The 23,704-nt window shown below is 32.4% G+C and overlaps 2 protein-coding genes across 4 annotated transcripts in view; one reads left to right on the top strand and one right to left on the bottom strand.

Moving 5' to 3' along the window:
* sowah (sosondowah) overlaps positions 1 to 155 on the bottom strand; it is a 50,564-nt gene extending 50,409 nt beyond the window's left edge. For both annotated transcript variants that reach the window (XR_004691188.1, XM_035095256.1), the window contains exon 1: positions 21 to 155. Coding sequence is in view for 1 of the 2 variants with exons in the window: in XM_035095256.1 (XP_034951147.1) it covers positions 21 to 147 (127 nt within the window). In the remaining variant the exon portion in view is untranslated. The remainder of the gene's footprint in view (positions 1 to 20) is intronic.
* A 2,652-nt stretch (positions 156 to 2,807) lies between these two features.
* The window catches only part of LOC118074228 (homeobox protein araucan-like), a 35,956-nt gene continuing 15,059 nt past the window's right edge, over positions 2,808 to 23,704 (top strand). Inside the window, exons 1-2 of one of the 2 annotated variants that reach the window (XM_035095293.1) lie at positions 2,808 to 3,385; positions 22,236 to 22,628. In XM_035095293.1, the coding sequence (XP_034951184.1) occupies positions 3,269 to 3,385; positions 22,236 to 22,628 (510 nt within the window). In that variant the 5' untranslated portion in view covers positions 2,808 to 3,268. Of the gene's footprint in view, positions 3,386 to 18,361; positions 19,028 to 22,235; positions 22,629 to 23,704 lie in introns of those variants that run through there. The other variant, XM_035095294.1, reaches the window with a different exon arrangement.

Raw genomic sequence — 23,704 nt, 5'->3', positions numbered from 1 at the left:
TTTCAACAAAATTAACTTACCTCGAGTTTCCGGATCAGTTAAAAAACTCTTGAAATGTTTTACTACATCACGATTTCGCGCAATACCACCTTTTTCTAATAAATATTTGCGTATCTCTGATAACGACAATTCACTGGGCGCCACCATATTGGAAGATGGCGTCATGCGCAGCGCCACTAGTGATTACAGTTCAAAACACAATCGGTCGGTAACCAAGCAATGTGGCGTCGTTCGATTGTCATAGCGTTTGCAAGTAAACCATTTGTCTTTTTTGCATTATAATAATTACGCAAAAAAGAAATTAATTGTCAATTAAAATATCACAAAAAATGTAAAAAGACTTTAAGAAATTTTCGAAAGTTATTTTGTTAAAATCAAAATAGTTTAAGCCAGGAATTTTCTCATATTTTTCATAAACACAAATGGATTTTAATGCGCAGTAAAAATTTTAAGAATTTCTTTAACTTAGAAAATGATTCATTTATATGAAGTAATCAATTTTGGCGCCAATCTGTCAAAAATATACAAATCAACAAGATAACCTATTTAAAGTTATTTTGATGAAGGTTAAACGAAGGAAATTAATGTCACGCCTGCAACGCTTGAGTATTTTATCACTCTTGAAAATCAATCATCAAGAGATGATGTCTTTTTTGACAAGAGACTTTCTCTCAGGTAACGTATATTTCAATGATAAGAATATAAATAATAATTATTAAAAGCATAATAATAAAATATAAAGAATTCAATATTGCCTTGATTTTTGTACCGGGAAATTTAGATTGCTGACAATTTGATTAATTTACTGTTGAAATGTTTGTTGTCATCCTGAATTAAATATGAATTTTAAATTATAAATTTAAATATTTGTAAAATAACGACTTATCATTAATTGAAAATATTTTTATTGGGGTTAAGTTGGAATTAAAGATAAATCTTTAACATTTGGTGATGGATTTTTGTAGTCACTCATTTAAATAGAAAGAACTTTCTTGTATGATAAGTAATATAATGTAGTAACCAGTTGGGATTTTCTGTCAGTTAAAATCATTAGATTTTGTTGGGACTGAACAAATTTGTTCAGTCCAAAAGTACCATCTATTGGATGTCACAAATCAGTGGACCATCGATACTTTAAATTTTATTTACATGGAATGAAAAAATCGTGGGATTTATTGAAAGCTTTTCACTGTAGTAGCTGAACAAAAATCCGAATTAAAAAATCGAATTTATTGTCATGTATGTCATCTATATAAAGCTATAAGATAATCTGTTGTGAGAGATAAATATGAATTTTCTACTCATAAATCAGATTACTATATTTGTTTTTTTGATAAGTTTAATTTAAGAGTTAATTCACGATGATTAAAAAAGAATCCTTCACCACTAAGTAATCGCTCTTTTGGGCTTGCTGTCGTGAATCGTGGAGGAATGCTATAAACCCGGTATCCAATGATCCCCGAACATTAGCACTGTCTGATGTTTTTGTTTGCACATTCCAGAGCGACATAAAGTCTCGCGTGTGTGTGTTCTCTCTTTTCTTCTTATTCCATATTGTCGTGAAGCAAAAGAGAAAGAACAACACCACGAGCTGGTATACACATGGAATTGTTGACAAAAAGTTCATCTCTTTCATCTTGTGCACTTCTTATTTGAAGTTCGTTACAATTTATCAATTTCAATTGTGTATTAAGACAAGGAAGAGCAATAAAACAAATACCATAAGCTTGTGACTTGATTAAAAGATTATTGATACTTTCATCAAGGTGACTAATTGTGTTTCTGTTGCAGCTGTGTATCTCTATGTCTTTCGCTGTTCAACGTTGGTTGCAATTATGTTTGTAAAATACAAATCATTGAAATTTAGCAGAAATTCAATGAGTATAAAGGATTGTTTGTCTTTCCCACAGTAAAGTAGACAAGACAATAAGCTCCTATTTGATCTTCAAAGACCTTGTGAATGTCAGCTTTACTTTGACTCTTACCTATGTTATACACACTACACATAATACCACACAAAATTACCTGGTAGAACGTATGCAATTCACTTGACCACTGTACTGTATGTAAGTATTTACGTATATAAGTAAAATTGACGAGTTTGTTCAGTGCCAAGTGGATCTTACACTGGCAATAAGCTCGTCAGAATTTCACAGAAGAAACAAGTATTCAAAGAAGGTAATCCATTACGTTTATTATGATTCTTTAGGTCACCAGAAGCTGCAGTAATGAGACAGAAAAATGTGGTTGACAAGGGATGACAGTGATATTTGTCATATTGATGTGACTGGATGTATGTAAAATAGTCAGTGGATGGCAAATACATAATACAATGACGACAGTGGAACAGTAGGTATGTATACGCAGGCCTCCAACAGGGGCAGGTATTGGCGCCACCTCCATCGAATGCAACGAAAGCCGACTAGAACAGACTTAGGCTTCACATATCTCTCTCTTTCATGAGCATAACCGTCTAGTTTGCACTTTGTCTTACTGCTTAACCCCCCACGCATTTGCTTCAAACACCGTCTCTCTCTCGTTTGCGCGAATTCTCTCTCATACTCCCTCTCTATCACATGCTCTTGCTTCCCTTTCTCCATCTCTGGCTCCTATTCAGTCTCTCGCTCGTACTCACGTGGTCTCGCTACACTCTCCACACCGCCGCTCTGATGCTGCTGCTGCAACTCCAGCTTGGCTCACTTACCCAACCTAACCCTCGGACCAACTTCATTCCACGCCAACTGACCACCACCGACGGCCGCCCTACTCGTTGTTACTGCTGTCATCCCGCCAAATACGAGACCCGATATCGGACGTCGCGACGCGCCGCGACGCTCATCTTTTGTCATCATTACAACTCCACTCGCTATTAAAAGATCCTGATTTCTCTTAATCTCCCCCGCCTTCATATATACCAGCAATTCCCATTTTTCCATTGAACCCCTTCTCTTGTCTTTTCCAAGTGTGCCACACTCTGGTATTCTTGTTCCTAACACTCAATACCTTCACTCTGTGCTCGTCGGCTCGATAGACTTATTTTGCAATAATTAATTATCTGGTTCTTCTTTTGCAATTTTTTAGAAAATTTTGTTCATTCATTTATTGGAGGTTTTCAACGTGTGTAAGTGGACAAGTGATAACTTCTTGATAAAAGGTGAAGAAAGTATTATCTAAAAACAATAAAAATACTGTATAAAAAATAAAAGGTAGAGGAACGAAGTGTCATAAACAATAGGAGATAACAAAGAAGGACGTATTGTGAAAGAATATGGACATGTCGGAGGATTGCTGGGACCACGTGGGATTGCTTCAAGATGTTTCGGGTCCAGAGCAACCTAGTCCTGCTGAATTAAATGCCACAGGATTTCTTTGCAATCAACAGCAGGTGAGTAAAAAATTAATGAGTTTTATTTTAAATTAGCTATTTAATTATTTGATTAATCTAACTATACATACAAAGTAATTATTTTCTTCGGGAAAAACAATGAGTGAGTAGTATGAATTAAATTATGCAAATAACGCTGAAATAAAGGGTTTATTTCCAATTAATGTGATGAAATTCTCAAGAGGTATAGAAACATGCTCTGACACTATAACCTTATGTGCTATTCAAATGCATACATTTCCTCAATCCAATATTCCAGAGCTGCTCAGAATTAATTTGAAGGAATGAGCCAGTGATCCGGTCAATTCCATGCGTCAGACACGGTACCAATTACACCGGCGACGGGTCGACGTATGCCATGTACTCGCTTTGGGACACCGTACTAATATTTGAGAGGACTGAATTATCGATTCGTGAATACGACATGAGACAGCTTTTGGGATCGTCCGTCGCTCAGGATTTCTCATGAATTTTTGAAAATTAGTAAAGGAGGAAAAAAAAACAAAAAAGGATAGTATTTTGTTTCGAATAATGTAAAAAATTTAGCAAAAAAGGTTTAATGAATAAAGAGAGAATAGTATGAATAATCGTTTATTTACTGAAACTAAATGCGTAAAGATAATGAGCGGTAATAATGATAATTGAGTACACTAGATTACAATGTTTAGATGCGTGTCGGTAGAAAAAATATCATCAAACCGGAGAAAAAGTTTGAAATTATACAATTTTGCAAACAGATATAAATGTGACGAGTCAAAATAGCATGAAAAAGAGAATAAAGTAAAGGAATAAGCGAACAAAAGGGTAAAAACTGCGATAGGTCTCGAATAGGGAGTTGTTTACGCTGCCCTGTAATCATCCCTCAAAATTATAGGTATTAGGTGAGCATGAATGAGCGGATAGGAAAGTTTAAGAAGATATCGGTGGCATCGGCGCGCGTTAGGGGCGCGTGCAGGTCCTCGGGCCGTTCGGCTCCCTCGCACGCACCTGCTTTCTTTGGGCTTTTATCTGTCTTTCTTCTTCACCATTCAGTAACCAGATACTCGCCAGATAATCCTCAGAGGCATTTATTGTCTTCAATATTTTCATGTTCAAGTATTTTTCTGTAATTACTTATCAAACCTGATGACACAAACACTCAGGCTTATTACAGTTTCAATAGTATGATATCGTCGCGGTTTATCTTTTAAAAAACTTATTACTGCTGCTTCTCGCACCTTTTTACATGTAGAAACATACCAAAATTTACAGAAATGCGACACAACCGGCTTATCAACTCAAGAAATCACTTGCAGGTGCTTTTTTTGTTGTCGTCGTCATCATCATCATGCCGTACAAAGTATAGCTAAAATGTTTTGATCATCATCAGCTTGATCATTACTAGTTTCATTACTGAAGATTTTAAAAGGCTCATTATTTTGTTTATTAATTATTTTACATTTATTTGATTGCTGAAGTGATGAATTTTGAATTGGTTTATTTTTTAAACTTCACTCAAATGTATTTCAGTACAATTGAATAAAATGTAATCTTAATTAAATACGATTTTTTTAATGCACAAGTACTCTGCTTATTTCAAATCCAAGTTATTTTTTATATCGACAAATAAATATTTTTTGGTTTTATTTTTATTCAATAAATTCTTCATATTTATTATCACGTTCAAAATGTTTTGTTGGAAAATTTCAATTTGTCCCAACATTTTTCGTTCTCCAACAATTTATTTGGAGAACTCCAAATATGTTTAATTGCTATTTCTTCATGACACGCTAATCCAATCAAATACCAAAAATGTTTGACTTTTTTTCTGCCATTTATCAATTTAACTGCTCTTAAATCACGCTAAATTTTAATCGACATCAAATCAATTAAGCCAGAAAGTTAAAAATAAATGTAATCATCACACTGCCTGTAGTACAATTTTCTATTGATTACAGCAAATTGTAGTAAATGAGAATAATACTGGGATGACTCTTCAAATAGTCTTATTTGAATGTATTGGAGATTGAAGGGTTGCGTGCATATTAATTGTGAGTACAATTAGTTAGCTTCAAGATATAACTTATCATGAGAGAATAATAGTTTGATATATAATGTAAAAAAAAAGGCACGAAGATGGAAGTTTTGCTGCACGCTGAAGCGATGCAACGTGTAGTGGCTCACGTATAAGTTTCCCACGACGGACCAACCGACGTGTGGGAATATCCTGATTATTACGCGGCCATAGGCAAACTCTACCACAGTTACGATCAGTCGTGGATGTTGATTTTTATATTCTTCGAGCGTATGTAATGCCTAAGAGACGATATTTCTCTTCACTTTTTGGTGCTTCTCATTTTTTCTCCATCTATTCCATTTACGATAACACAACTCGCGATATCATATTTTATCTTTATTTCATATAGGTGTGACCATGTTCCTCATTAAAAATTGTGTATACAAATTAATTAATGGAATATAATAATTTGATATTTTATCGGATTGGAGAATCATGATTTGAGTCTGTTATAATTCAAGTTGATAACTATACGGACGTATAGATATATATGTGGGTACATGAATGTACTATCCGTAAACACTTCATGCATAGTTGTATGTAGTCAACGGTGGGAAATCCTGCAAGCCGCCACTAATGGATATTATGTATGGCAGGGAGTCGGGAGAGATTGAGAGATTGTTCGAGTATAGGACACTATATATGATCGGAAAAATATTTTAGGCTTTTAGTATTGCCACTAAATTCATCACTGTGCCTTTCTCATCATATCCACCATATATTGTAACATTTACAAGGAAAATAATTCTCGTTGACAGCTGGAAAAATAGTTTTTTTTAATCGTTATCTTTGTCTTCTAATTCATGAAATTAAGAAAGTCTGACTTCTCCAGTCGTAAATCATTCCAAAAAAATGATTTTGTTCGAAAATTGATGATTTTTAAAAGCCATATCATTTTCTTAGAATAAATGAATATTTAATATTATTTATTGATACATTGAGTATGAATTGTCTAATTTATTTTTATTACTACAAAAAAATTAATTTATTATTTTTACAAATGAATTTAAATTACTACAATCATACCTTTTAGATAAAAATTTTTTGCTACAGGAACAAGATTTATATGCTGATAACATATATTTTATTTTTATAGCTTTTATCAAAACAACAAAATTTTTGTTTGATTACTAATCCAATTAACGAAAATACTTTTATTGAACAATCTTTTTCTGCACCTTTTTTTTTAAAAGGTATTTTATTTTTTTTCTTGTTTAAAACTCCTTCAAACCTTTTTTAAAACCATTGTATATTATTTTGCGACCCTTTGATCTCTAACCTTTTAAAATTTGTCCTTCGTTAAACTGCCATTAACTAATAGTGAAAGAAAAGAATTTACTCAATACAAATTGTAACTAAAGAATTTTTTTAAGCTTTATCCCTTCAAGAGTTATATCTCTCTTTTTTAGAAAAAAACTCATTTGCTGTCGTGTAATGTAACACCCAGGTGAAATTAGCTCCAGCTAGGTTCTGTACTAGTTAGCATCTACGTTGTCATAAACTTTCGAAATATCAGGTAGGTTGCAAGTCATATTTATGGCTGACAAAAGAACAAGCCTGCACTTAGCGCCACGAAATTCAGAAGACCTCTGCGTTAACGGAAAAGCCGCACTCGAAATATTATTTACGACAGGTCCATAGCTTTTCATTTTTTAACTTTCTTACCTAGGGCCTATATAATATTCTTGTCCTTAAATAAATAACGAAAACAAAGGAAAAAAAAACGGAAAATCTGACTCATCGGTGTGATAAGTACATTTATTTATTACTTAGCAGTTACAAGTTGACTTTAGGACTTTTCAATAAAATCTTCAATGTCGCTATTATCATTAGTGAAACAATGGAATAAATTTTACCGTAAACAAGTAATATTTTTTTCAACTAATAGAGTCAAAATTTTGAATAGTTGTAATGAAATATTTTTATGGAATTGAAATGTAACATTTTTATGAATTTAGCTCTGATGGTCATTTAAAATAATAAAAAAAAATTTATTGAGCAATACATTTTGTTGATCATATATTTTTATTATATTCAATTATTTTGAATAAAATGATCTGTGTATTGGTTTATTCCAATGTTTTATTAAATTGATAATTTTTTTTTCAAATTCATATGGTGTTTAAGAAAGGACGAATTATCTCAGAACTAATATAATATCAATAATATTTAAACTTATCACCATCTTGTACCAATTATTAAAATACGTTTTTTAAGCTAAATTTCAATCAATTCAATGAAATACTCTATTGCGAATATTTCAAATTTTTCTTATTGATTAATTAAACATTTTTTTATACAGCGAAAATTTTTTTCTATGTCAAGAAATAATCTTTAAAAAATAAACAAGCAATAGTCTTTTACTTGAATGTGTTCAACACTAAGATTACATACAAGAAATTTTTGAACATAATAAAAAATATTTAGTACGGCTATTGAAAGTAATAATAAAAGCGGCGTTAATATTAAGATGAAATGATGTACAAAAATATTTACATTCAATAAAAATTTCCCCTCAATAGTAAATGAGTGGTAGTGGCTCATTAAAATGCCTTAAGTATAAAATTAATAAAATGGTCGAATAATTAAAGAGCTAAAATATACCTGTGCTATAGAATCAAGGACTTTGTGTCATGTTGGTTCTATCCAAACAACCAACTCAAGCCTTATTTTCTGTGTCCCATAAGGTGTTTCTACTGGCTTACACCGGTCATAGATAAACCATCCGTTACTTCCGGGACCCGCTGACATATTAACTTTTCTTAGTTCGACAGTATCAGTATGATCATTCTCACTTCTCACGACTACTTTAAATGCATTCTATCAAGTCTACAATATTATTATCCAACGGCTATCTATTACGATCCTTAAAAAACCCCTCACATTTATGAATATATACTCCCATTTTCCACTTAGTTAAAGTAATGGGGATCGCATACAGCTGCTTTTTTTCATTTTATCACACTTAAACATCAAAATATCATGGCTCAATTGTTCCACGTGGATGAAAATATTTTAAAAACTAACCTTTTTTTAAAACACAAAGAGCTGTTATTGAGGTAGTCAGTTATTAACAGCTCAATTTCAGTAACCGATGTTTAAAAGTATTTTTTTAACTTTCTCATAACATGAAATTTAATTTCTTATCTTTTGTTTTCATTTAAAATCTTCCTACATTAATAAAGAAAATTATTATAATTTGTCGCTTGCTCATATAAAACAATAATTAACAGTTTTTTTTCTCAACAATTTGATTTTCAATTTACTTTCATTATTTTGATACTCTAATTTTATTTTTTAACGCAAACATTTCAATTTTATTACAGATAATGTTAAAAAAAAATATTTTTATGTAAATATAATTGAACTTTCAACTTTTAAAAATTAATTATCGAAATATTATTCAACAAATTCGAATAATTAATTAAATGTTATTTGCCCGCAAAATTTTTTGTTCGGTACATAAATAAATTGAATTTAATTCAACATTCAAATTGTATTCAAAAAATTCTAAATGCATTTGACCAAAACATACTTATTTTTCAACATCAAACATTTTAGTTGATTTTGGTGTAGTAGAGTTATTGGCCTAATAAAATATGTAAAAAGCTTGATTTAAGGTTTTATTTGGTGGTCTACATAAATAAGCTGATTAATTCACTTGCTCAGCGGTAGGTGCGGAAGCTACTAGACTGCGGGTGAGGAACCACGGCGGTCCATTAGCCTATTAGAGAGCTGGCGCAGGTGTCTCGACGTGCACTTATGGGCTACGCGTGAATTGCATATACGAGATCGTTATACCTATACATACACATTTGCATCAGCAGGTTATAGTCTACAGAAGTAGAGGTGCAGGAGTCAGGCTGCATATTCATGCGCACCGAGAAAGCCAAGAGCGTTAACGACCAGGGCGTGTAACGCTAAATTTCGTAGCGTGTCTCTGTCCAGTTATCCACGCATAATCTGTCGTCAAGGCGCGACCCTGCACAGTGTAAGAAGTCTTGGTATGCCGACTTTTCACACTACAGATAGTTAGATACTTTGTACATACTATTATTTACTTTTATATTCCGTGTAACATTCACTGAGGAGCACATGCATTTGCTAGTGATTTTCATATAAATTATTCGTCTTAGATTTAAAGTACTTCGGAGAAAATTTATTTTTTTATATCGAATCTCATTAATCTTATTACACTATTTGCATTTGTTCGTGTCGACGTATTTTTTTTGTTTACTAAATAATCAATTAGATATTGTCGAGTAATTATTTTAAATCGCTATGTATAACACAATAAAAATTTAAATGGTTAATTCCAGTTTTTTTATCGAGATTTTTTCCCCTTTCCAATGAAATTCAATATTAAATGTCAATCATTGGGTAGAATAATTAAAATCTGATAATTTAACTGTGAAATTTATTTTATTAATTTTTAATTGATACCAGATAATTTTTATTTGTTGTAATATCGCTTGCGATAAATGTTCTTTTATAAATAAGAATTTTTTATTTAAATAGATATTTAAATGTGACGATAAATAAATATTGGCTAATCTTTATTGCTCTAAATATATATTTTCCTGTCAGTACTCGAAGTCGTCTCAAGAAAAGATTGTTCTATTTTCACATCAAAAAATATTCTACAATCATAACCATTGTAGAAAATGCTGTGATTCTCAGTTCACACAATCATAATTATGAGCAAAGAATAATTGAATGTTCCAAACGGAGTTTATTTTATTTAGACTCTCAAAAATAAAATTTAAACCCTTATCAAAGTTCTAGGGTCTCGCAAAAAGAAACAAAAAAATCGAGATTCACGTCGAGGAGTTATAGGAGTGTACTAGAATTGTAAGTGTGTGTACGGAACATTTTGGAGTGGCCTGAGAGCATGCAAACTGTTGCGTCATAACTTTGAGAAGGAAGGAATATAAAGGAAAGGGGCTCGCGAGAGAGCGCTTCAAACTAATGAAGTGTCGACCACCGGTGGGGTTGTACCCTACGTCGACGCAAACAAGAAATGGTCGGGAGTCGCTTTTATATATCCACTTACGTTCTCGCGTTAACGCGTTACGAGATAAACTCTCACGATGCATACACCGGGTAGCAATGACTTCGTAGTCCCGGAAATGCTGTACTATATCCACGTGAATAGGAAAGCAGGAGGTTGTATATCGTGTCAGCGGTAAGAAGAACCATAACACTGCTGCATTACCAAAGCCACTGAGAAGGAAAAGAATGTATTGTAGGAAATATATATCCAAGTTACAAGGCAAAAATTATAAATCTACACGTGTCCTAGTAGTAGGGTTGTGGGATGTGCACGTGCGTTAAGCGAACCGCTTCGCGAGCCAAAACCTTTTACCCCAACGCGCGTCCATTATTGTTGCAATGTATTGTCAATACGTCCGTAGACTTTTAAAGGGATGTGGGCTACAGAGGTCGATGAACGAGGGGACACGTTTGGTATGAGGGTGACAAGTGCGTGACAAGTGATATACACTACTTTATTACTTATCGACTATTATTTTCTTAGTAATATTTTGATTTCAAACCAATATTTTTTCTATGAAAGCTGTTTTTTGTACAGAATAAAAAAAAACTAAAAAGAGACAAACTAGCTGATTTTTACAATTTATGTATTTTTTAAATATTTTGTTACTTTTAACTGGAAACTTACTTAGTAATTGTTAGCCTGCTGCTTCCTACGTAATCTAGATTTTTCGTTTATAATTACCAGTTTTGCATTTATTATTAAATACAGATAAATTTTTTATTGAAAATCTTAGTATCAAATGTAAAATCTTTCATGTAGACAAAAAGAATTTAAACATTTCGTGACGGTTGTTTACTATCACTTGTAGATAGGATAAAATCCCGAATGTATGTTAAATTTATGACAAAAACTATGAAAACACATGGCGTGGGGTCTAATAAATATTATATAGAACTAAAAAGAAAAAGAATACGCGGTTCAATGAGTCGTCAGGAACAATCCCCTATTGAGAAATGTTCTCAAGTTGATTCTTTCCTCATTTTACCCCACGTTGGGCGGGCCGCCAGCTACTTTTCCGCTTATTCAGCAATCATTCAATTCGAATGGTGCTTTTTACGCCCGCCGCTTGCGATAACTTTGAGTGGGAGTTGCCGAGGCTAAAGTGGAAGTTACCTAACACGAGCTCGATGAAATTGACGTTTGCGGAGTGGTTGTGTGCAGACATTAGTCGTAAAGTAAGCAAGTAGGGTGCAACGTCTTGAAAAACTTTATTATTGTCAGTGAGAAAATAAATGGCTGATATATTGATCCACTTTAATTGACATAAAAAGCCTAAGTAGAAAGACTGCACTTTAAATGTGTAGCAATTTTTCTGTTTGAATGATCAACAAGTAGACAAATAACACAAATAAATGATACAAGAACAACTGACAATATTAATTTAATACATGTGAAGAGCAGTTATGAAAAGGTGACGCGAATAAGTGTACGATCAACGACGACGGTTTGAGCTAACAGTCCAAATGGATCGGTCTCATACTCAGCCAGTCGCATATTAATACCTGCAGGTACCGTGTAGCCAAAAGCAACCAGCTGCCGGCTCGTTTGCAGCACGCGAACCTCAGGCTCTCACCTGTAACGTATAGTATCTTCCTTCCTTCCATCAGCACTCCCTTGCATGCTTCGACCTCATTTTTTTATCCACCATGTCTTGCTCTAGCCTTTCTTCTTCTTAATACTACAATCTAAACCCTAAAACATCTATTATTATACTTGCCACCTTTCAAGATTAATATAAAAATACTGCCTATGCTAATTTTTATTGGTTACTAATAAATATGACTATAATTGCTTTAAAAGTACATAATTACATAAATAAATCAATCTTTATTGTTTTATCTTTCATAAAAATTGTTAAAGAAACAACAATGGATTTTATTTTTTTTTACAAAATATTTTTAAGTCATATTGAATTATACTTTTTTTTTAACTGATAATTATTTGGAATCACATTAGTAATTGTAGTGAAATTTTAATAACATTCACTTCTAAATAAAATTTCCCCCGAGGCATTTAAATTTGAAATAATTAATAAATGTTTTATTTTAAATTAGTTTATTTTTTTCTCTTTAGCATTTAATCAATTATTCAGTTATTTTTTATTATATATTTAGTGAATGAATTTGTGTGATATAAAATTTAATTGAAAAAAATTTTTCTTACCTTTGTTCGAGATGATTTAATACTTGTGGTTGAAGAAAAATGACTAAACATCAGATTAAAACTGAAAGCTCCAAAAAAATCTGAATTTTTATTTCTGATAAAATGTTCTTCAGGGTCAATTTACTTCAAAGTGCATAATTTCATGTAGTAAGTTGCAGGAAGGCAAGCAAGTCGATCGTCCTATCGTCAGGAGTATGAATTTTGACAATTATTTAGAGATTTACTGAACATATTGAATTGAACTGACGAAGTACGAAGTAAGTAATTGGCTTCTTTCCCTAATCATAAGATAATCACGCCACTGGCATGTATACGCGGCAATTTAATAAATTCTACAAGAAGCGAGTCGGTAAGGTTCAAAAGAAACGATCACGTAATTGGTGGGGATCGATATTAAACTGCTGGATCGATTCTCACGGTCGCTTCAACAACACGGGCCATGCTTGCATTTGTATTATAGGTATATATCTCATCTACACAACTAAGTACACGTATATAAGCTAATGTATTACTGATCATATATTAGTCTATTAGAGATTTTCAAGTGTTGAAGCAAGAGAATAGTAAGGTATTGCGGTGAATATGTAGGTAAGGCTGGTAGCATCTCTTGTCTTGCAAGTTTTCCAAATTAATGCTCATTCCATGTTGAGAAATCAATTGATTCTTTTGCATCAAAGTTTACTCATCAGCTTTGTTACGCTCGTTAACATTTATCCTTTGTATTCAAAGACTGTTATCTTACTAGCGAGTGTAATAATCAAGAAGAGTCACTGTTTTCGCTCCGGCATCAATGATCATTCCTTTTGTTCGAACATCCATTTATACTTTATCGACGAGCATTTCACAAGAATTCTAATGAAGATGAAGGATACGAAAAGTCTTGAAATACCTGTCCTGAACATTGACAGAATAAATAATGGATGGGTTGATCCTTGATGGCATATATGATGATTAAATAAATAATTATAAGATGTGCCAGGCGTCGGTGCTAGGTAGTTTTATATACCATTAATACCCACTTTCCCACGCATCTTGCAATCTCACGCTATCGGAATCTATATATGGATATCCGTCAACAAAATTTCCATAGTTATTTTCCACATTTTTTCGTTTTTATGTCGTCTACTTCTTTGTTTTTTTGCTGATAAAAAAATTTTATTTGAATATTTTCACCTGATGAGACAGAGATCTGAAAGACTAATGATAAATATTTGGAATCAAGATATTTCTCTTTTATCTCATCAAAACGAATAAAACATTCCTTGTTGTTTCAGGGATTTCATTCATGGTTTCCTTTACATCAGAGAATAGTTCTTCATTAAGAAAAAAAAATGTTCAAATCAAGGATAAAAATTAGAAAATTTCAATAACTATGTTTAATCTTCACTAATATGTCAGTTTAAAATAGAAAACTTTAAAAATTTCTGTAGATCAGGAAGAATATTTTCATGAGGCTTTGAACAAAAACAAAGGTTCTTTTGTTCAATCTGTGATGGTGAACAAAACATCCTTAGAGTCTGTACAACTTTGAAAGAACCTCGGTAACGGAGATGACGCAAATCTTCTCTGGATGGTTTAGGGGTAAAATGGAAATGCTCAAGCAGCGGGAGCCATAGGGAACCCCGCCGTGTTGTTGAAGTATCGACTACGAGAATGGATAATAAACCTCGACGGGCCGTCGCATTCACTCAAGCTGCTTGTCGTTTAGCTATACATTATCTATGATAAAAAGAAGTGCATACAAATATCTGCATTCTCTTCACATTTTTGACACAATTTTATTCTTTATTACATCCATGTAGCTGTTAAAATAAATTTTTTATTTCATCTTCTAATCTAAACATTTTTTATATCACGACGACAAGAAAACGCTTAGATATTTTTTCACAATAAACAAATGAATAATGACTGATAAATAAAATGAAGAAACATCTTATGGACTTTATGAGGAGTGAAATGAAGAGAAAAAATGTAGAGAAAATAAAAAATAGAAAAAGAAGATAAAGATGTGTGAGGGGCGCTGCTCAACGTAGAGCAGTTTATTTCGGTCGGGTTAATTAGTGTTGCCTCGCGAGGTTTACGGTTGACATTTCGTTGGTCGTTGGCTCGTCGTGTGTTTCTACCAGAGAGGGCATCGGATCGAAATGGAAAGAAGGGTGAAGAGTAGGGGAAAACAAGCGAGAGCGTACATAAGATGAAGAGAGACAAATGTTTAAGGCAGAGGAGGGTGCTGAGCCGGCTTTTTTACGGCGACATACTGGTTGGCCATACCAAATCCAACTTTGCTTGTCGAGGATGAAACTGCGATGAGGGGAAAGGTGGTAAAGAGCCAGGGGGAGGAGAATCAAGGTGTGCGCGGTAATAAAATTCACCTCGAAACAATCAGGCCCCACTTATTGTCGTAAAAACATTGCCAGGTATTGATAGGATTTTGTCTAATGCGGTGGTATTCAGTTCATCGTTATTTTTATAATAAACTACGATCTCAGATTATTCAGTGAAAATTTGTTGATTAAAAAGAAAATTTATTTCTGTCAAATAAAAAATTAACACAAGATAGTGAATCCAAGTATGGGACTCAACTATTAATTTTTTAGAGTGTAAGAAATTTAAATTGCATCAAAAATCTTCCTTTAAAATATATCTAATACATTGTATCAGAAAATACAAACAGAAATTTGAAATAGAACTTTTTGCTTATTACAATTAGAGATCAATTAAAGATTACGTTCCAAACTACGCGTAGAGCTAATTAACAAAACAATGAAAACTTCACATACGACTTTTTGGAATGACCGCGACGATATGTTCGTGTTGAAGGAAAAAAAAATATTCTTTCGACACCTAAAAGAGATTATGCTGAACAAATGATTTACACAATCTACTGAAAATATGAGCAATATGTTGGATCATTTGAAAGTTATATTTTGGAGCCTAAAAATTGAAAGAAATTTATGAGCTCAGATACATCTTTGATACTTGACAATTTATTACACAATCTTTGAATATCGAGAAACAAATGATTTAATTTGAAAAATTGATTAAAAATTTTTAAAGTGAATGTACTAAGAAAAAAATGACTTAATAAAATCAAATAATTTTCACAGATTAATCTAAAAAAGATTAACACATAATAAAAAATGTAATTCACTTCTATTCATTGTATTTTCCAGAGTGATGATGATAATAAGTGTTTATAGCTGCTTTTCATTAAAGAATCGTTTTGAGCTCAGATTCCGTAGCTCCGGCAGTCATGCCAAGTTTGTGTAAACAGTCGGTATTTTTTTTTCCAGTGGCAGGCGCTAAAAGATAGTTTAAAAAGCCAAATTGATGGTAAATTTAGGTAATTTTTCGAAGCAACCATGAACACGAATACGCGAGTACGCGCACATGGTGGTGTTTATCCATGTTTTGGAGTGGCTTTCCGGCATGCGTGTAGTTCATGATCCCTACAATTATTCCCTTAATGTGCAGTCGTCGTGAGGTAACGAGACCGAAACGCTTCGGTTATTCACTTGGCTATTAATCATAGAGTACACAGCATATATGGAAGGATAGCCACGGCATTTTGTCGCTGCAATAACGACAGTCACGCTCTCCTATATTGCATGTATAATTATTGATGTGCATATGCACAATGACTGTGGGTGGAAGCAGCTTATCCGTGCAGGATACTAATATTGATACAGAGACAACGCACAGTAAACTATATACATATACGTAACGTCAAGTGATTGTAATCAACACGTTTCGAAATCGATATTCAACTGAACGTTGTCACTAATATTTGTTCAACACGATATGCTAGAGTGTTACATTTATGAAACTTTGTATGCATACAGTTATAGAAATAACTATTTTAATAGATCTCCATTACGTTTTTCAGTTTTTTTCCTAAGTCGATGAATGACAGAGATTTATGAGCCAATAATATACCTGAATATACAGATAATAAATTGTTGGTGACTTTAAAATTGAAACACTGGAAAAAAACTTTTATTATTATGTGAGATTGGATATGTTGAGAGTCTCGAACGCAATTTGCGCAAACAGACATTGTTGTGTTGCCACTCAACAATGAAAACTTTAAAAACCATGTGATCAGCAGGTCACTAGGTTTATGAGCATCTAATGTAGTAAATCATTGTTAGTTGTTTGAAAACCTTCAAAGTTGAAATCTGCAGAAATCTTTTTACGCTCAGGTATAGAGTAGATATTATCCGAGAAGAGGCTTCTCTTATCTACCCAGAACGATCCGGCCTGTTGCATGCTGATACTTTTTTGACCTGTCCACTAATCCTATTAACCTCGGGTATGCGGATTTTTAGTTACGTTGTCAAGTGCATAGTCGATTTTCACTTTCTCCAAATATGTTGGTTATTTATTGCGTCATTTTCCTTTTTTCCAAGACATGACTTAGTTTCACATTAGGCAATATTTGAGATTTTTCAAATTTTTTTTATTTTATTTTCCGTTCCGATGAGTGAAAAAAATTATTTTCTCAAGAAAAAGAATATTTTTTTTTTTATTACAAATTTAAAAATTCAAATTTAGAGATTTTGTTCCTTTATTTCAGATAAATTCAGAGTACCATCCAAGCGAAGACTAATAAATTTTTTGAGTCACGCTGACATGACATATTTATCTTTGAAAATTATAATTAAGTAAATTATCGCAATATATTCCTTGAATAATAAACATGAGAGAATGATTATTTTAGTGAAATATTTTAGTGGAGACATTGAAGACAGAAAAAAAGTTGATAATTTCCTAAGAATGTGCCCCTTTTACTTGGCGTTTAAGCAGTCTTTATTGCATAATAAATGCTAAAATATCAAAGCTCTTTCCTGGCGTGTAAATGTCTATAATTATATATCCCTATAGTGCGGCCATGTGAATACATAAACATAATCAGTGATTCCTATATAGTTAAAAGATAATAGGCATAGCAAACTGATTATTTATTTAAAATATACTTGTAAAACATATGTTTCCATTACTTACAATTCTTGACAAGCTTATGATTAACTGATAATTAATGGCATAGAAATAATCTCTGACAGAAGATATATATTAAGGTAATGTGAGTAAACATAATTAATTAAAAACTGGCTGGTATCGTTGGTGGTTTGAAGAAGGAAAGTGTTGGCAATTTCTAGTATCAGGTGAAAATGAATAAGAACAACGATAAAGAAAAATGTGAAGACAAGGTGAGATTTATTCAAGTCCCGTGCCGACGGAGTTGACAAGAGTCGAGCCGCGTAAACATACTCGCTCTTTGTTGTTCTCAATGTACGTTAGTCGGTTGTTGAAGCCAGCAACAGAGATAGAAATAAGCGATGAGCAAGGAGAGAATAAAGACTCGTCGAGATAAAAGGAGAAAGCAAGAGATCCACTGTCGTTTCACGGTGGTTTGCTTCTTCAATGGGTGGTAGGCGTTAATGATAGTGGTAGACGTGGTCTGATCAAGTAGTAAAGCCCCTCAACTAGGCAGACATCCAATAAAAAGTCGTTAAAACGTGTTGTAGGTGGCAACACTGACGCTTCGCGTTTAATTTCATTGGTCGACTATGGACCAGTTCCGCCTCTATCCCAATGGTGGGGCAAGTTAGTTTTCAATCTAACCGTCAGAGGGGGTGGGGGATCAGTAGAAACGGAACTCCAAAGTGGATGTCGATGAAGTGGTGTGAGTGGAAACGAGTCAGTCGTAGACTGGAGAGCCCTGTGAGAGCAGGGGACGGACTCTGTGAGAGTACGACCAGCAAATCCTATATCTAATCGTTCGTAACGTATCTGTTCGTACGTCTGTCCCGCGTGTGGATTTCTAGTGTCACGTTCTTCCTCACTCTACCCCTTATTGTTCATCTGTTATATCTGTTATACGTGTCTATGAATTAAGCAAGGGCTCGACACTTTAAATACACTAGTACAACTTTTTTAAGAGCTTAAACATCCATCTACTCCAATTGTGTGATATAATCCACGTGCTCATCCATAAATTAAGTGTTATATTTACGTTGACTAACTGATCTAGACTCGAAGGGATGTGGTAAATAGGTCAGCATGAAGATTAAAAATAAATTGGACGAAAAGAAAACCTAATAATCGTCCATGTTGTTATTACGAACGTTATCATTAAGTGAACTTTATTTTTATTTTCATTTTAAGTATCATTGGCACTAAGTTTTTGAGTATTTACCTTGAGTCAACCTAATTATCAGTGATTATTATTACAGCACGGACTCGAATGAGTGCTGTGAGTGCTTGTGAATTGTGATTTTATTTTTAAAACTGTCAAGCAATACACCAAGTGCAGGGCATGTCGGCGTACGCGCAGTTCGGATACTCGTATCCGTCGGCATCTCAGGTAATAATAGCTTTTATTTCTCAATTTACCTACTCGCGAGTGGTTTTTTTTTTATTTTTATACCAATACACATTATCTTAATGCTCATCGCAAATACAATGACTCCGCTTTAGTTACATCACATTGTTGGAAATATTTATCGTCAATTAATCAATAAATCTGATTTTTTGTTGGTATAGTAATGCACACATTTGCTCTTTGGAGTATTCTATTAATTCTCATAATTATGGTTTAATACAAATGTAGCAGTAAATTGGCCAGTTGTATCCAATGTGAAAGAATGATAATTGGCAAAAGGGACAGGTAAAACCTGTCGAGAGCCGATGAGTGGAGAGATGCCCACAGCATTATACCACCTGCTTTATTCTTTTCTCTCTCTCTCTCTCTTTCTTTCTTTTTCTCGCTCTTTCTCTTCGCTGTATCCTCAGCTGGACATTCAGCGACGGCCGTCGCTTGATTGCGAGACTCCTCTGAGGTTTACACTCACCAGTTGTCATTCCAGTGTCCCTAAAACCATTATCATTCAATTTTATAAATTACAATAATGTATTAATTAATCATTACTCATTTATATTTCTACCGAAGAATTTATTTCTACAAACAGACGACAAATCAAATCTTGTTTATCTACTGTGGTATTTTTATTCTCAATTATTATGTTGCATATGATGAGAGAGAAAAAAATTATCACGAAACAATTTTCAGATTTTTTATGATAATCCAGAGAGAACAATCGATATTCTCATTTTTTTTTCATCAAAGCAACGAAGCGGAACGTTATTTTTTCATTCTCACGGTTATAGTTGGATTCATCCTACTATCTCGCAACGTCATTTAGATACGCAACCTCACATTTCAATTGCTTCAATTGCTTTGTTATAACTGCGACAGTGAAAGATTTCCTATGAGAAATTTTACTGAATAATTCCATTCGTCAGATCTTCAACTTTCATTGTAAAGAAAATTTAATCATTTGCTTAACATTTATCACATCTTTATATTTTTTGTTTTTAAATCATTGTGATTTATTTTTCCATTGAATGAAATTTTTCATGAATTAATAATAGAGTATTAATAAAATAAGCCAACCTTAAAAATCATTTCCCACCATATTTTCGCACAGTAAATTTTTTTATTTAACAATTAATTGTGATTTTATCGTGAAAAAGTAGTATTTTCTTGCTTAGTGGTAATCTTAAAAGCAATCAATTCCTTCAATTTTATTCGCTTTTCTCTTCCCTTCAATCCTTAAAACTTTCACTGATACACTTGGTCGTTATTCTTGGCAACCGAAATTGCCCGTAAAATTTCTCGTGAGCGCAATAGTTTCGGTCCATTCGATGCCTTTTACAAGCCAACCCTTTCTATTCACCTAAAAGTTATCAATGTTTTACAAAAGTTCAACTCCAGTGCACTTATTCGGATTCACTTTTTCTAAAAAGTAAAAAAAAAAAAATGTAGAAGAAAGCAAGCGCTAGCGCAGACGTACAAAGTAGTGTATGAATTCTGCGCACATATAAAATTTGATAAAGTATATGTTGGGTTGTGTATGCATGTAGGTATACCTACTTTCTATCTATAAAGATTGTGCCACTGAAAAGCTGCAAGTAGGGGGGAAATACAAAGAGTAAAAGACGGAAGAGTAGAAAATAAAGTTGTGAGAAAATATTTATTCTTACAATATAGATGTGTCAGTGTGATTCGTGTTTCCCGCATACCAATGACAGCACAATTGAAGAAACATATGTAACATGAATAGTACATAAAAAAAAGAGCATCATTTGATACTAATGTGCAGCTGTTATTATAGATTTCAATAAAATCTTGCGGCATATCACTTACATTTATAGAATCAAATATCATTCATTACATCGTGTTTATTTATCTGTAAAACTTGTGTACGAGATTCGATTATCATGTTTTCTACTATTCATCGTTTAAAATGATTTTTTTTTAATTCCCCAAGATATTTCCAAGTCCATAAAGTTTTTATCGATGCCCATCAGAGGTATAAACTTTCATACTCATGTCGCTTAGAAAATTGTTTCTAACTTTTATCTAACAGTTATATAGCTGCAGTTCATGGCAATCATGATTACACTCGATGTAGTCGGTGTTTAATACTTTCTGCAATTAATGACAAAATATTCACACTTTCTGATAAATGTATGGGAATAATATGAAAATTTTCAAATAGTAGTGAATCTATATATTTTAAGCATGCGGAAAACCGGTTGCTCTCGAATTATACATCAGGTGCAACTAGTTATTCTCTGTCTATTTGCTATCCTAGACATATTTAATTATTGTTGCGTATACGTATTTATAAGATATTCACTTTTATAATTTTTATTTATTTTTTACAAATTGTTTTTATGCTTTATTAAAAAAGAATTGAATAACAGAGGTTTTAATATTTAACGAAAGTAGCTTTAAAATGATTTATCGTTTTTTAAAAAACAAATTATGACCATCAAAAAAGCATTTAGAATAAATTAGTTTTTTTTGAAAAATATTTGACAAAAGAGTAAAAAAAAAGTGTATGACTTATTTATAATAATTATAATAATCAGTATCATATTTTCACACCACTATTGCTTTGAAACATTGTTATTTGGAATGAATGCTATAATTTTGTATTCACGTGAGTAAAAAAAATGATAAATAACTTTAAATTAACTTTAAAATTTAAATATATTGATTTTAAATTTGAAAAAACTCATTTATTCTTTTTTAATAACAAATTTTAAATTAATAGGGACAAATAATTTTTTTTTATGATTTTGTAATTAATAAAGTTTTTTCATAATAAAAATTTATTTAACCAATGCAAAAAAACTATTCCTTTTAAATAATTTATTATTCAATAATTGTTATAAAATATTAACATTGTATTTTAACTATTTGTAATCATTTTCAATAATTTTTAATGCTCATAAAATAAAATATAAAAATTTTTTTACATCAAAAAGTTGTGAAAAAAACTCCTAAAAAGAATGAAATTGACTCAAGTAATCAATGACATAGAATTTGATTTTATCCAACATTCGCTAACTTTTTACTAGCAGTCGTAACTATAAAAGTACCATCTGCTCTGGCAATTTAAGGGTTTGCATACTCGATTCACACAAATATTAAGTTACTGCGATTTTAATACTGCTGGAAACGTCGCCATAAATGTATAATAATATCAAACGAAATGTTTCAGTTATTGGTAAGTGGTGGACAGCCAACAACAGCAACATCTCCAGCTGTTTCATCAGGAAGTGCCTTAAGTCCTAGTGCACTTTCGCCATCATCAAATGCAAGGACTACAAGTGCTGTACCTGGTGCTTCAGGAGGAGCTGAAACTCCTGTTGGTAGTTCGACTGGTGCTGGATGCTGTGAAAATGGCAGGCCTATGATGACTGATCCAATGACAGGACAAACTGTTTGTTCTTGTCAATACGATAGTGCTGCCAGACTGGCTCTTGGTGCTTATCCGAGACTTGGCCCACCCGCAACCTCTTATTCAACTTATCCAACCCCTACACCATCAGCTACTGATCAAAGTCCTTATCCTAGTATCGGCATGGACAGCTCGGCTTTCTATTCACCTCTGGTAAGCTGCAATTGATTTCAACTTTAATTAATTTTCAACAAGTCCTCTCTTCGATCCCTCATTAAGATTAAATACCTTTTTTTGTTACTCAATCCTTCACTGAATCAATTATCTCGAGAATAAAAATATCATACTTTATAAGTCGATTATTTGACTGCATACTAAAATTGAATTCTCATCTTTTTTGATATCATTTATTTATCTGTTAAATTAGGAATGATTTGTTGATAGCATAAAAAATAAGTAAGTCAACACTTAAATGGATGATATTAATTTTGTAAATGGAAGTTATTTAATTTGTTTTAATAATGATTAAACTGAATAATTGTTTAATCGTTAGCTTAATAAAAAGATCGAATTATTTTTAAATGACTATTAAATTGTTCAATGGGGAATAAAATAATAAAAGCATGACATGAATGATATTCCTGAATGAGAAATTTAAATACTACTTGAATATAAAGCAAAATCGTCGTTATATATCGTTAAAATTATGAGTGAATAAATCATATCACATGGTGTCACGTTTTGTATTTTGTAAAGTACCGCAAAATTCAATAATATGTCCATTACGGCGTATCGCAGATGAAAAATATTCCCCTGAGACTTATCGTCGCTCAGATTTTTATCGGTAAGACAAACTTTGAATCACTTTTTGAGAGTAATCTATTAAAAGTATATTGCAATTTTTAGCTGATAAATTGATATGTCTTATCATTATTATATTAGTACATAACCACTTTAAGTTGACATGGAATATTTTTTTTTTCTTAATAAAAGAGGTATTGATATTTTAATTACGCGTTGTTTCAGTTAATACAACAAAACCAAAGTATTCTTGATGATTTAAACTATAAATTACTACAAATTGAGAAATGAATATCTACAAGCAATATTTTTTGAACAATTTTGGATTGAAAAATTGAGACAAATAATATTCTGTCTAAAGAGAAATTATTAAATTTATTATGACATGACTACGAGTGTTCCAAAAATATTTTTTGGCTCCAATATTTGAATCTAACAATCAAAAAATAGCACAGATGAGTTATTTCTATCTCTCAATGACATATTAT

This window comes from Chelonus insularis, unplaced genomic scaffold (assembly GCF_013357705.1).
Source record: "Chelonus insularis isolate UGA/USDA-ARS -01 unplaced genomic scaffold, ASM1335770v1 contig_133_pilon, whole genome shotgun sequence".
In the NCBI taxonomy this organism is placed as follows: Eukaryota; Metazoa; Arthropoda; class Insecta; order Hymenoptera; family Braconidae; genus Chelonus; species Chelonus insularis.
This window is presented reverse-complemented; position numbering and strand designations above follow the sequence as displayed.